General features: G+C 38.7%; 3 protein-coding genes across 7 annotated transcripts in view; 2 read left to right on the forward strand and 1 right to left on the reverse strand.

Annotated features, from left to right (window-relative positions):
• LOC108783043 (putative uncharacterized protein DDB_G0282499) lies at window positions 1–4,601 on the reverse strand. Its single transcript, XM_018551489.1, has 4 exons — window positions 4,283–4,601; window positions 3,977–4,099; window positions 2,203–2,383; window positions 1–1,993 (listed from the first exon to the last, which is right to left on the reverse strand). The coding sequence occupies exons 1-4, from the start codon at window positions 4,353–4,355 to the stop codon at window positions 4–6; spliced, it is 2,367 nt and encodes a 788-aa protein (XP_018406991.1). The 5' UTR covers window positions 4,356–4,601; the 3' UTR covers window positions 1–3.
• A 1,220-nt stretch (window positions 4,602–5,821) lies between these two features.
• Irbp18 (Inverted repeat binding protein 18 kDa) lies at window positions 5,822–10,419 on the forward strand. 4 transcript variants are annotated; one of them, XM_018551406.1, is made up of 4 exons: window positions 5,822–6,002; window positions 9,232–9,324; window positions 9,405–9,561; window positions 9,790–10,417. In XM_018551406.1, exons 2-4 carry the CDS (start codon window positions 9,232–9,234, stop codon window positions 9,915–9,917), a joined length of 378 nt encoding a protein of 125 aa, XP_018406908.1. In that variant the 5' UTR covers window positions 5,822–6,002; the 3' UTR covers window positions 9,918–10,417. The 4 variants fall into 4 exon arrangements, with proteins under 4 accessions (XP_018406908.1, XP_018406906.1, XP_018406909.1 ...); XM_018551404.1 differs by lacking the exon at window positions 5,822–6,002 and adding an exon at window positions 6,630–6,795 and having other exon boundaries at window positions 9,790–10,419; XM_018551407.1 differs by lacking the exon at window positions 5,822–6,002 and adding an exon at window positions 7,058–7,211 and having other exon boundaries at window positions 9,790–10,418.
• A 3,073-nt stretch (window positions 10,420–13,492) lies between these two features.
• The window catches only part of Galphas (G protein alpha s subunit), a 29,761-nt gene continuing 28,728 nt past the window's right edge, over window positions 13,493–14,525 (forward strand). For both annotated transcript variants that reach the window (XM_018551366.1, XM_018551367.1), the window contains exon 1: window positions 13,493–14,348. In XM_018551366.1, coding sequence (XP_018406868.1) covers window positions 14,213–14,348 — 136 coding nt within the window. In that variant the 5' untranslated portion in view covers window positions 13,493–14,212. The remainder of the gene's footprint in view (window positions 14,349–14,525) is intronic.

Here is a 14,525-nt window from a genome sequence, read left to right on the forward strand (position 1 = left end):
TTATCACTCATATTCAACATCTGTACCATATCCCTTTATATTGTGAATATTAGAACCTGGAAATTCTAATATTGCATTGTTATGGAAAAATGTTATTAGCATTTTTTTAGACATTCTTGCTTTTACACTCCATGGACTATTGATTATACTGTCAATAGCATCGATCATTTTTCCCTTTTTTAAAGGTGTATCGGTAAATTCTGACTTTTCTATGTTGTCCTGTTTTGTAACATTTAAATCTACTACTTTTTCGTTAGGATTGGAAGAATCTTCTATGACAAATACATTCTTATCTTTTAATTTTTTGCTTTTTTTATCCTTTTTTGCTAATTTTTTGGTATTTGAATCTTCTTCTATGTCAGCGTTTTCCTTATTAGAGATTTTCTTCTCTATATTACATAACTTAATTTCATTCGAACACTCGTCTTCGTTGATGCTTTTTCTTTTTTTCTTCTTTTGTTTAATTTTTTCTAATGGTTTTCCTTCTTCTTTAATCTCAGGAACTGTGCACTGCAATGTTTCAATCATGACTACATCCTCGTTTTCACTCTTATAATTATTTTGGTATTTTGATTTATCCAATATTTTGTTATCTTGTTGATCATTGTTTATTTCAGTTTGAATATGCTTTTCATTCTTGTAATTTTCTTTATCTTTTTTCTTTTTCTTTTTACATTTCTTAGGGATTATTCCTCCTGTTTCTTCTTCTTCTTTATCATCTTTAGTATTCGGGATCTTTTTATTGCTAATTATTTCTATAATTTCAATATCTGGTTCTTCGTTTATGGTACTAAGTACTGTAGTATCTTCAACTTTGGCTCTTTTCTTTTTTTTGTCTTTCTTCTTTTTTTTCTTCGATTTTTGTTCCATATTGTCTATTTCCCCATTTTTAATAATACTAGAATCTAAAGTGTTTTCTGATTCTATAATAATTTCAACTTCTTTTTCTGGTGACTCTTGTATTGTTTCCAGATTAGATGTTTTAGTTATCCTCCTCTTCTTGATTTTTTTATTTTTATGTTCGTTTAACTCATTATCATTAATTTCTTCGAATAATATTTGTACATCTAATGCTTCATTAACAAATCCGTTCATTGTGGAAATCGCAATGCTCTCATGTTTTCGTTTCTTTCTGTTCTTCTTACTTTCAACTTCAAATTTATCCAATGTGGCTTCTTTTTTCTTTTTCTTCTTATTAGAATTTATATTATAGTTGTACAACATGACATGATCGTTAAATGTTACACGTTTCTTGTTTTTTTCGTCTGTCAGATCCAAACCACAATTTTCAAGGCCAAACTGTGCTCTAGATATTTCAAATTCGTTGCCATTACAGTCTTTCTCAGACTTCGTATCTAGATTAAGAGCTGGATTAATAAAACCATTTTTATAAGCACTACCAATAGCTTCAGTTTTTAATTTTTTTCTGGTATTATTTTTATCTATTTCAGTGATGTGCAAATTATCACCTTCAAAATCCTTCTTTCTTTTCTTTATAGACTTTATAGAAGAATTATTGGTGCTACAAGCAATTTCTACAGAACTATTCAATCCTAAGCAAGGATTATCAAAAGCGTAATTGCTCTTATCATCAGAATCTTTTAACGCTCCAGAACTAAACATTGATGTATCTTCTATTTTTGGTGTAAACCCGAATCCAATGTGTTGGTCATTTTCACTTTCAGAATCAGTTGTTCGATTATCAGTTACATTACTTGGTAAGTTTGTATCATTTTTTGGCTTTACATTATATTTCAGGTAATTTGTCATATTATTACAATTTGACTTAAGTTTGAAGTAGTCAAACATGTTACCGCCATTAATTGTGGTAACTCCATACCAATTGTCTCTGACGTCAGTTTCTTCACGAATATTATCATTTTTTTCTATCATGACTTGAGTTTTCTCAACTAATGCTTTTTGGCCAAATATATTTGCCAAATCTTTTGATTTATATCTATTTACATCTTTGCCACGCGTAAACTTCTTGTAACTGCAAATAAATTAAAATATTTTTAAAATTATATAATAAGAAACATTTATTAGTATTTTCATAAAAAAATTTCTTGATATTCATATATTTATACAAATATTTAAACACATCACAAAAATTACTTAGAACTTTGTCTAAATTTGAGTGTATATATACATCTTATATTTATATACATTATGTTTGTAGAAATTAGAAAATAATATGCTTACTGTACACGAGCATGACTTTGCTTAGATTTCAGTTCAGTAGACTGTTCATTGATATTAGCATCCGCGTTTACTGATTTTTCAACAGTGTCTGGATCTTGATTTCTGCTAAGTTGCTGCAAAATGTCTTCAAAATTCTTCTGGTGTTCAATCCATGGCTCAAAATTTTTGTCATATCCTATACCTTGAAAAGAAATTAAGGAGATGCTATTAATAATAAGGAAAAAAATAATTTTTATTCTGCGAAACTATTATGAAGAAATTAGACAGGAACGAAAACGTCAAAAACGCCTAATTTCATCGATAACACAGGCAGGTCCAGCATCACTTTAAGATTCTGATTAAACATTTACACACTGTTGTTAACAGTGTCGTGTACATTTAAATTACAAAAATTAAATTCAAAATTTCATGATATTACATTAAATTTACATTAAATTGATATCTATAATTGAAAAGTACATTTGTATACACATGTATATATGAAATTGAGGCTGTAGTCAAAGTATCACTACAAATGCCTTGAAACGTTTGATTAACTAATTTAAAAAAAAGAATTTTACAAATTGTGATTAATCAAAAACTGCTTTAGAACATTTATAGTATCACATTGAGATATGTTCTGATTTTTATCTGGATGCTCCTCAGGTATCTTGTCATTCTTGTTTAACAAATACTTGTTCAATAAACAAAATAAAAAAATATCATGACATCTGGAGAATATCTAGGTGGAAATCCGAATATGTCCCTGATTGTATCCTTAGTATGTTTTTCATAAAATTTTATGAAATTTAGAGTACTTTCTATTAAATTCTACATGGATTTGCATAAAATTTAATACATGTGAAAATTATATTTAAGTTACTTGTAACTTAATTTTCATTAGCAACATTAAATATTTTTAATATACCTGTTCAAAATTTACTTTTGTTACATGTAACAGAAATTCCTTTTTTTGATAATTGTTGAGTTTAGGGTCCTTATCTCTGATTTTGATAAAATTAGTCTCATTTGATACATTTTTGGACGAAATGAACAAATCTGGCAAAAAATATGTTCTGTTCTGCAACCGAAGTATTTAATTATTAAAGTTGACGGAAATTCAAGTTAAGAAATCTGTCATATTGATAACACAGAGGGTTATATAACAAAAATTCTTTAAAAACACAAATTATTTTCTATATAATTTTTATTTTTACAGTAGAGAATTTGTGTTTTTAAAGCAAACAAATAATACCTAAAACAAATTCTCTGCTGTAAAAATAAATATTATATAAAATCAACAGAAGCGTGTATCAATTGAGAGTGTGACTGAAATATCCTTCTCAGTCATATACTTTATAGAAAATAATGTATTTTTACAGCAACTAAACTTTAACAATTACCTTTTTCTCTTTAACAATAATATAAATGAACACATTTCTATTCTGGGTCTATCTTGAAGCAGATCCAATCAGACCTGGGTATCTTTGGGTTAAGATAGTAGAACTTGTGGATCATAGAACAAGAAATTAATGGAATCCATTTGTCTTGAGCTGTCGTTTGACAAGGGAGCTTTACAGATAAATTCTGAGTGGACTTAAATGATTCTCAACCACTCTGACGATAAGTAATAGAACAGAACCAAGTATTCATCTTGACAATCCCCTATATGACTTTTGTCCAAAGGTTCATTTAAAGCAACTCTGACAGCTCCGGAGAGACAAAATAAACAATACTAGTGTAACATTTATGAAATAATTAGCTTCTATATGAAATTTTTAAATGTTTTAGTTACCTGTTGTATCATTCTTGAATATAGTACTGGAAAATTCTGGAATGCCTTGTTCGTGAATGCCAAGTCCTTTTCCTTTCGTCCAACCCATCTTCTCCATCATCCTCTGGCCATATTTTTTGGAGTCTATTAATAAAGTTGGCGACATATTAATGAATGAAATACAAATCAAAATCATAGATTTGTATGTAATGGATACAATATTCAGACATGTAATAATAATTTATAAATCATCAGAGAAATAAACTCTTTATATTCATAGTTTTTATATAACTTGAAATCTATATCTATATGAAGGTATATCTTCACCTTCAGTCCACAACTTCCCCCGTGGATTAAGGGTCCACTTTTGCTTTTGACGGCGCTCCGCAAGCATGGACATGCTTTCTGATTTAACTATCAATTTAGTCCCTTTATACAGATAGTGAAAAAAACCTCACTCTTTTTTTCTTTATAACATTAGCTCCAAAAGCTTTTCCTCCGATATAACAAATTTACATTGAAAGTATCGGCTTTAAGTTCGCGATGAGATGAGGTTGTTTCGTGGTTATTTCAGATCACTTCAAATTTAAATCACAGCTTCTTCCTTTTCTTCCTCTTAACAGGTTCCTGTTTAGATATTTATTTAAAATACAGTCCTCTCGCCTCCGATTTTAATAAAATTAAACTCATTCGACGCGTTTTTTGCATAAAACGAAAGAAGAAAACGTCAAGTTAGACCCACGAAACGAGATATTAGCATCAAAGTTCATCTATTTTGATAGATTAGATTGGCCCCGACCCCGACTGCTAACCGAATCGATAAAGGCCCGTTCTACAATAAAATCGGGAGCCGTTGTCGTATGTCGTGCCGTAAGAAATTGGCCAATCATGGTCGATTGTTTTCAACTGTGATTGGCCAATTTCTTACGGCACGATATTCGGCGCCGACATACGACGAATTGTAAAAACAGGCATAAAGCCCGGATCTACAATAGAATTTTAAGCCATAAGGAATGGACGAATCATGGTCGAGTATTCTCCTCGAATTCGACTGTAATTGGTTAATTTCTTACAGCTTAGGGCTTAAAACACGTATTGTAGATCCGGGGTAAAGCCTGTTACCGCCCATTGTGAAATTGACTTAACGTTTGCATCTAAATGTATGTACCTTAGGCCCGATTTTTCATTATCTGGTTAAGCTTAACCACAAGTTAACCAGATAATGAAAAATCGGGCCTAAAATAACAAGAAAAAGGCCGGTAATGTTCTCAGATTTCTCTCTGACAAGGCTATGTTCGAAAATTGACTGCCTTTCCTGAAAATCTGTAATGCACGTAACGTAAACTGTAGCGTTTTTAATACTGACAGTAAATTTGGAACACAACAGCATTTCTCTTGTGAAATAAGGGTTGGATTATACTGGCCGTAATCTGTTAACTTATGCCGTAATCTGTAAAAATTGACCAATTATAATCGATTATTCCCCTCTCATTCGACTGTGATTGGTCAATTTTTACAGATTACGGCATAAGTTAACAGTTTACGGCCAGTATAAATCAACCTTAAGAGCCCAAACACAAGCTTTTGCATAATGCATAACGCATATAGTGCATAAAAGAATCAGCCAATCAAAGTTCTTCTTTTCCGTGAAGTGGATGGAAAGGAGGGATTCAGATTGATTCTCTTATGCACTATGCATTATGCGTTATGCAAAAGTCTGTGCTCCCCGCTTAATACAAACTGTGATAAATACTCTTTTATCACCGTATCGTCGTTGAGTGATGAGATCGTTCGCTACCGTCGCCATATTTGTCTCTGATTGGAGTAGCAGAGAATTCTGTTGCGCATTGCGTCATCTCGCGACCTATCCGAATGGACGTATCGATACCGACAATTGCCGAAGGGCAACGTCACATGGTAGTTCTGTGTGTCACTATCCGTGCCGACTGACGAGTGACGTATCGACCAAGTGTCAGGGCTACGTTGGATCACCATTCGATCACGTTGGATAAGGATTGAGCAAGGTGGTTCGAGGATTTAACGAGAGGTACGAGAATAAGTACGAGCGTTGAATGCAGGTAAAAGACGCGCGAATGAGGGCCACGTGGACGAATCTCTCGTATATCGCGATAATACATCTGACGTTCCTCGTGTGTGTGTAGTACATCGGTGTGATTATGCACGTTATTTTCGTCGAAATTCGCCCCGGCTACGCTCCATTTCGCTCTTTTTCTCCTCCTTTCCACGCATATTTATATACATCCAAGTATGAGCGCGATTGAAATGGAACGCAACACGAAGCTGCAAATGGACAGATTGGCATGCCACGCGTTGCGAGAGCAGAGCGAAAGAACGTCTCAGAGAGAAAGAACATCTGACGGTATACTTATGTATCGTTCAATTCCAAATTTTGTTCCGTGCTGAAGGTGAACGAGCGCCGTTCACATCGTTGTTCGAACATTTAAATTCGTCATTCGGTGCAATCGCCGAGGAACTTATCACGTATACTGAAAACATTGACCCTGAGAGAGCGCGCTAATTGCATGCTTCTCTCTCCTCTTCCCTTTCTTTTGCACAATCCTACTCTTTTTTTTTTTTTTCTTTATTCTGGTGACTGCAGTTCTACGCATCCAATTCCACCGCGATCGGAGATAAACAAGTCGACGGGCAATTTTACGTCCGTATTATTGTATATCGCGCTACGATTTCACATTTCACGCGCAATTCCGCGATTAAAACGGAGGCGAGGAACCACGACGAGAGGAAAGGGAGAAAGAGATATGTATCCGTTTGAATTTCTCGACGACGGTGTCACGGGGACCGAAGCCGACGGGATCCCGGTGAGTAGCGATGTCGACAGACGACGAAGAAAGAATCGCGAGGATGCCGTCCGCGGGGCAGCGTCGCATTTACGGCGTATAAATTTGTCGAGAAATGATATGTGAACGACGTTTTTTCGTTACACGCGACAATAATGTATGTCGGGGCTCGATGTTTTTCGTTCATATACGTGCACGAGACGGAGCACCGTGTATTGCGCACGAACGCTCTCGCGGCCGATGATGTCAGATTTATATAAGAGTTTAATGTTATCAATGCGCGCGGAAACGATCGTAACGCTATAACGATGCGAGTGAAACGAGGGGGTTAACCACTGTCTGAAATATTGTCCCACAGATTTTCACGATTTCATTTAATTTTATATAATTTTATCCGACGACAAATAACTTTTCCTCACTATATATGCGGTCGTTTGGTAAGATAAATGATTTTATCTAATATCACACAATTATTTCGTGTAATTGTCGGATTATATATATCGAAATTTTTTATATAAATTTTATAATGATTTCAGGAACTCCGTCCCACGATTACATTAAGTGATTATACCCCCTCGGAGTGAAATCATTTTTTCAACATGCGTTTATTGAACAATGCTCCGCGTTCGTTATCGTCAGATTCGTTTCCACCAATGCGGATTAACTTTAATCTCGGTTTAACTTACCGTTAATCTTTTTCTAATTTTTAGAATTAGAGAAAGACGAAGAGCAAATTGAACCGTGATTAAAGTTAATCTGCATTGACGGAAATGGGCATAAGTGTGTTAAGCGAGATATTCTCGAAAATCTGTTTTTTTATTTTTGTGGTGTTATACTATTCGATGATGAAATTGGAAGTATTTTAAGTTTCATGTCACGTATCAGTTGACAAATTATGATATGTTCCGTACAATGAGATTACAGTTTACGCTGAGAAAAAAAAATAGGTGACTCAACTAAATTGGCGGTCACGGGCTGTCAAGCGAATATTTTGTTTAGCCAAAATATTAATGTATTTGAGTCAAATACGCAGTATTGAACACATGACTTATTTATTTCGGCAGGACGTATCTTTGAATTAACAAATATTTGCTTGACAGCCCGTGACCGCCGCATTTAGTTCAGTCAACTACTTTTTTTTTCTCAGTGTATAGAAATGTACAAAATATCATTGCAATGCGACAGTAAAATAGGTTTAAATTGTGCGATATATTTCAAGGATTTCATTACATGAATTTTCTACATATTGTTTATGTTAAGTTTTCACAAATGGTTTTTGTTTTTAATGTGTACACAAGCAATGCAAAGTGTAAATTTTATAACTGTTAATATATCTGACTTGATAAATAAAAATTTGCATAAGTATATAAATGATCGAGATAGAAGCTTTAATGCAGTTTAATGCAACGACACAAAGAACTTGCACCGGCTTCGATGATTCAAAGATCGTTTACATAGATGACACGTGAGACGTAGTTTACATTGTATTGTACACGCGTAGATAATTATGAGAGTAGAATTCTGTTGCTGCAGCTAAGGGTTGATTTATACTGGTCATGATCTGTAAATATTGACCAATCGCAGTCGAATGAGAGAGGAATAATCGATTATAATTGATCAATTTTTACAGATTACGGCCAGTATAATCCAACCCTAACTTCGAATCCAAAAATGACAGGTTTTGACAAGCCGCAGTCGGCGCAACGCGGCGTGTCACGTCACGTCACATGAAATCCGTTCGCGGTTTTCGAGTCGAGCCTGTCTCGTGTGACGTACGCGAAGGTGTCAGGGCTGCAGGTTTCTCAATAGCGATCTCAAGGCCTTATTGAGTAAATACGGAGCACATTGGTGTTACGCGGCGACGCAGACGGCGGACACCGGACGTTAAAACACCGATATCAATATTTGTCAAGCATCTACTTCTAAGATCGGAATCAAACTACGCATTAAAGATTGAGATTAGAGATTGAAAGATTGAAATTTGACCAATCAAAATAATAGGAGTTAAGATTCTTTTATCGTCATTGGTCAAATTTCAATTTATCAATCTTCAATCTCAATCATCAATGCGTAGTCTGATTCCAGCCTAAAGCAAATCGTGATTGGTGTGACGCAGTTGAAAACAATTGCGATTTGCCATACAGGTGGTTTAGTTGCAGCTGGAGAAAAGATATCGTAGTTGAAAGTTTATGAAACGTTCTCGTGGAGCAAAAAATCAATTCAATTTCCAAAACAAAAGATGTCATTTTTGTCATGCAGTGTATTATCGTGCAGGTTAAAAGCTGTTATTTACATTTAAATTCGAAGTTCATTTTATATGTTTAAGAAATGAAAGAGAATGATTATCTTTACTATACTTTTCTCATTTCAGTTTGTAAAATTTAACTTTTTTTTTTTTTTGAGCATTCGATAATTTACCAAACTAACGACTTGTTTTTGCTCTGTGTGTTGATTTAGATGCCGAAAAATAAGGAAAATAACAAACGGAAGAAGCAAGTGGATGATGAGGGCGATGAGGATTATCGAAAACGGCGGGATCGGAATAACCAGGTAATCTATCAGTTTTGCATGTAAATTATTCACGTTATTTGCATATATGTATACTATTATCATGTTCCCATGTTTCACAGGCTGTGAAACGATCGAGAGTGAAGAGTAAATTACGCACGCAACAAACCTTGGAACGAGTAAATCAATTGAAAACGGAAAACGAATTGTTGGAGGAGAAAATTAAAATGCTTACCAAGGAACTTGGATTTCTCAAGGATCTTTTTATTGCACATGCAGGTATATCGTTAGGACAAATTATTATCAAATTGTTAAATCTTTAGACATATATATCTTACAAACAGTTTGTAAATTAATATATAATTTCTACGACTGTCTTGTGTCTTATCTTTGATCTCTGTTATATGTATGTATTGTATACTAGAACAACACTTACGTTATTTGTTAAAAAAATTTAGTAAAAAAATATTAGTCAAGTGTACGTCACAGTTTTTATTTTGCTTTTAGGCGGTTCCAGTCAACACTCCATAAACATCCAAGATCTAGATTTGAATTCTCTGCTGGCGGAAGAAAAACAGGCGGAAGAATCATCGGTTATAAAAACGTCAGTTATTAAGTCGAGTACCAAGCCGTAAACCTGCACAAGCTCCACGTGAGAAGAAATCAGCGTGGTATTAAATTTGAAACGCGAGACAGCATTCTGACTCGCTCGATCAAAACACAAAGCAAGTGGACATCTTGGAAAGATGTCCACTTTGAATTCATTGAAAACGATTCTGGATGCGAAGAGCGTTTCCCTAAAGCGGATTTTCCAAGTTGCAGTGCATCGTCAGTGAATTATCATCAGCTAAATTTACAACTTACTCAAAACTGGAGGCGAAAAGTAATGGAACTGTCGCATACAACTCGCGATAAATTTGAGTACAAAAGTATTCATTTTAATTGTTAATCAATGGAGAAAAAGTAATTTAAACGATACAACAAAAATACCACCAATATGTATGTACGTGTTGAAAATAAGAGCATTATACGCGATCGTATCTTGTGCTGTATTCGCGCGAGAAGTGGCTTTTATTGTGAAATGTTATTTATCTATTAGATCAGTACAAAAGTTCATGCCCGATTTATCATTTAAAATTAATGATAAATCGGTCACGAACTTTTGTACTGATCTAAATATAAAAGTAAGAAAGAGAATCTTCTTTTAAACATTTGTATATGTATATAACTTTGTATGTGTGTTTGTATGTGCATAGATATATATGTTTGTTGTGCATGACGAATAATGAATTATTGATTATTAAAATGTTTATTTTATTGATTATAATATACAAATATTATATATATATATATATATTATACGAATATAATAGTTTTATCAGAAACTAGTATATTAATCTTTGTAGTTATCGAAAATATTTTTACTTTTGTAGGAACGTTGTCGACGTGTGTCAAACTATTATTAAAATAGATCGATTTAGCGACAATATTGATAGTTTTTTTCTCTTGATACAAACAGCATTTAAATGCGCAATGATCTGAAAATATTCATTTGAATTATCGAAAGCGAAGACAATTGTTTGCACTATTGATGCGCAAGCGTGTTGCGAGAAATTGTGTGAAATAAAATCTTTTTCTTCTGATTATCAGTACCTATTAGTATTACATGGAAGAATTTGAAGAAAAAATTAACTGAATTTTTACTAGCAATCAGATTCTTTTAATAATATTTTACTAATAACATACTACATTCGAGCAATGTAAATGAAACAACTAGAAAGTTATCATTAATTTGAGATTTGGTTTTAACATCATATTAGAAATGCATGAATTTTTATTTTATATGCTGAAAGATATATTTTGACGTGAAGAAAACAACGTATGCGATTAAATTGCCAGTGGTTGGCAAACACCCGGAGGGTCGTCGACGGCACCTGTATGCTTCGTTACTCCCATCCGGAAAGACCCGATCGATTCTTCGTCGGTGTTCGTAAAATGCACGATCGTCATACCGATCAAACGAACCCCGAAGATATATAAATTTTGTATTCCTGGAGAACAGTTTTCACATTTTCCCCTCTCATAAAAAAAATTGATGTAGATTCTTTTTAGAGAAAGAAAGAGAGAGAGTATCAGAGGGAACGTTAATCTTATTTCTCAGGACTTTCGTGAAGTGAGGGATAATTGATAATAATTGATAAAAACATGGAGGTAACGTTATAGGATTTCAAGATTTTTATTTACTCTTATAAGTGATGCTTTTGAAAAAAAAATCAAGCAGCGGGAAATTCAGCGCGAAGTAACGTGCTAAAAATTCTTTAAAAAAAAAAAAAACATAAAAACGTATACATAAACACCGGATAATTCCGGCACACGGAACAGTACGGAAAGGGCACGTCGAATTCCGCGCACATGCCTGAGCCGTCTGTAGCACGGTCGCACGGTGGGCCGTCGCGCGCTGGTGGTCTAGCAGACGACATGTTGGCTGCCAGGAGCACCTCGCCTCGAACGTTTCGGCTGCGAGTTTCTTCGAGGATATTTCAGTTGATTTGAGTGAGAGGAGGAGACGAGCGCGGATTCGGCGAGGAAGCGCTGGTGGCGAGAGAAAGATCTTCTCCGCGAGCGAGTTACTCTTCAAAGTAAGAGTGCATGTGAGATAAGGACAGCGCGAGGGAAGGTATACGCGAGGGTGCGGATTCCCCGTGTATGTCGTGATCGTCGACGAGGAGTCGGTGGCATATAGGGGAGGCTGGAATAGAGGAGAAGCGGAAGAAGCGGGGGTGACTCTCGGTGACTACCGTGACGGGAAAAAAATTGGGACGCGCGTTCTCGGAAAGGAGAAAAAAAAAAAAAAAAAAATACTATACTAAGGGCCGAGTCTTATGAGAAAAGATCCGCCGAGGACGAGATCTATGGGAGAGTGAGGAGGAGGAAAAGCGCAAAGAGGAAAATCACCGAACCGCGGCAAAAGGTTTTCCCCTTTTTCAGCCAATTTTATCGCCCGGCGATCAGGTCTGCGTCGACTTGCTCTCGCCTGCCGTTCGAATTCGGAGTCAGAGTCTATTTCAACGTCTCCGTCGGCGGAATAAAGCGATCTGATTCGCGTCGAGGAAGCGAGACGAAACGAAAGCGAGGTCGTGCGTATTACGGTGGAACACGCGCCGTGTCCCTCGGCTAACAAATCGGATTCGCGTGTACATATCTGTCTCGTTCTCGCTCCTTCCGTCTCTCCTCCTCCCCCCCCTCCCCCCTCCCTCTCTCGCTCTCCTCCTGTCGTCCCTGTCTCTCGCGCCGGCCGTATCGCCGGAGACGTCGCGGCGAGGCAGAAGAGGGAGAGGGAGAGAGAGAGAGAGAGAGACCGCGCTTCTCGCGCGACTAACAACCAACGAATAAAGACTATAAAGACAGAGAGAGAGAGAGCGCGTGTCCCGCGTGGTTTTCCTATGTGCGGGCGTGCGTGTTGCGGGAGCTGAGCCTGAAGCAACCTCTCCACGTGAACGGAGCACAGATTCGCGCCGCGGTGTAGCTCCCGGACGTCTCCGTCATCGTCATTACACTCTCGACTCCACCAATCGCCGCCGGTAGCGAGTGTTGTCACGCGCGTTCGCTCCTGTGTGCTCCGAACAGCTAACGCCCGGAGGCCCACCATTGCCGTCGACATCGTCGCCGCAGTCGTCGACACCCCGCCGACCGAGACGTTCGTTCCCCCTCCCTCCCTCGCTCGCGCGCGCTCTCTCTCTCTCTCTCTCTCTCTCGCTCTCGCTCTCGCTCGCTTCGACGTGAGCGAGCAAGAGAAGGCGATCGGCGCGCAACACCGCGAGAGGGAGGGAGAGAGAGTGAGCGCGACACACAAGGCTCTCTCACAATCAGTCTCGCCCGGCGCGGAGCGGAGCCGAACAGCGGAGTGTGCTCGCGGGGTTTATGGTGCGCGTGATGGTTATGGTTCTACGGTCAGCGGGGGCCGTCAGTGATAGATGCCGTCGGGGGTGCTCGTGAGTGCCGCCACCGCTGTCACCCTCACCGCGCCGAGAGATATACGCGTGTGTTAACACGTCAGAAGTGACAGACGGACAAACGCCGGAGCGATCGTTTTCATCGCTGCCGCTATCACCGTCCCTGCCACTGTCGTCGTCGTCGTCGTCGTCGTCGTCGTCGCCGCCGTCGTCGTCGCCGCCGTCGTCGTCGTCGTCGTCGTCGTCGTCGTCGTCGTCGTCGTCGTCGTCGTCGTCGTCGTCGTCGTCGTCGTCACCAACATCATCGTAAACAATTGGATAGAAAGAAAATCGAAGAGAAGAAACGCGCGAGGGAAGGCGGTGAGAAATAGAGCGAGAAAAAAAGTATCCTTTGACAGAGACGAGATTGCCATCACCGGCCGTGATTGCAGTGGACTAGTGAGTGAAGAGAGGAGAGGGGGGAGAGAGAGAGAGAGAGAGACGTCGATCGGCCGAGGAAGCGCGCGGAACCGCGCGCGCGTGTTGCGCGGGCGGGCGAGCGAGGCGAGTAAACGAGACAGCGGAGACAGCCGATAATCGAGACGAACGGAACGGCGGAACCGGAGGACGGCGGACGGCGGGATTCGCGGAACGGGAGCGGCGAGTGTAGCGCGCGTCCCGCGGCGGGATTCGGGACACTTTTCGAACGGCGGCGGACCCGCAGCGGTAGCGGCGGCGGCGCGGCCGTAAACAACGACGACGACGAGGACGACGTCGTCGCGGCCGCCGGTCGCACGGTCGCCCTCGCGGCCAACTCGATCGCGGGCCGTCGTCGTCCGTCCCCGTCGGTGTCCCGCTCGTCCTACCTCTCGCTCAACTCCGCCACCGCCACCGCCGTCTACGCGACCCGAGAACCACCACCAGCTGACGGGCCCCGCGGGCCGTTAGACGTGGAAGGGAAAAACGGCGAGCCGCGCGTCTCCTTCCCGTGGTGTGTCATGGGGTGTTTCGGCAGCCAGAACAAGGACAGCCAGGATGAAAGCAAAAATCAGAAGAGACGGTCCGATGCCATCACCAGGCAGCTGCAGAAGGACAAGCAGGTCTACCGTGCCACCCACAGGCTACTCCTGCTCGGTGAATATTTCATCTCTTTATATAATATAATCAAATATATTTCGTCCGCTCACATCCTCTCTCTTCTCGAGATATACTTGTAATTTATAATTCAGCCACGTCTTATTCATCATGCGATTGAATCGACGCGCCGTGACGCAAGGAAAATTTATTCAATATATATATATATATATAAGC

Source organism: Cyphomyrmex costatus, unplaced genomic scaffold, assembly GCF_001594065.2.
Source record: "Cyphomyrmex costatus isolate MS0001 unplaced genomic scaffold, Ccosl1.0 scaffold14, whole genome shotgun sequence".
Classification (NCBI taxonomy): Eukaryota; Metazoa; Arthropoda; class Insecta; order Hymenoptera; family Formicidae; genus Cyphomyrmex; species Cyphomyrmex costatus.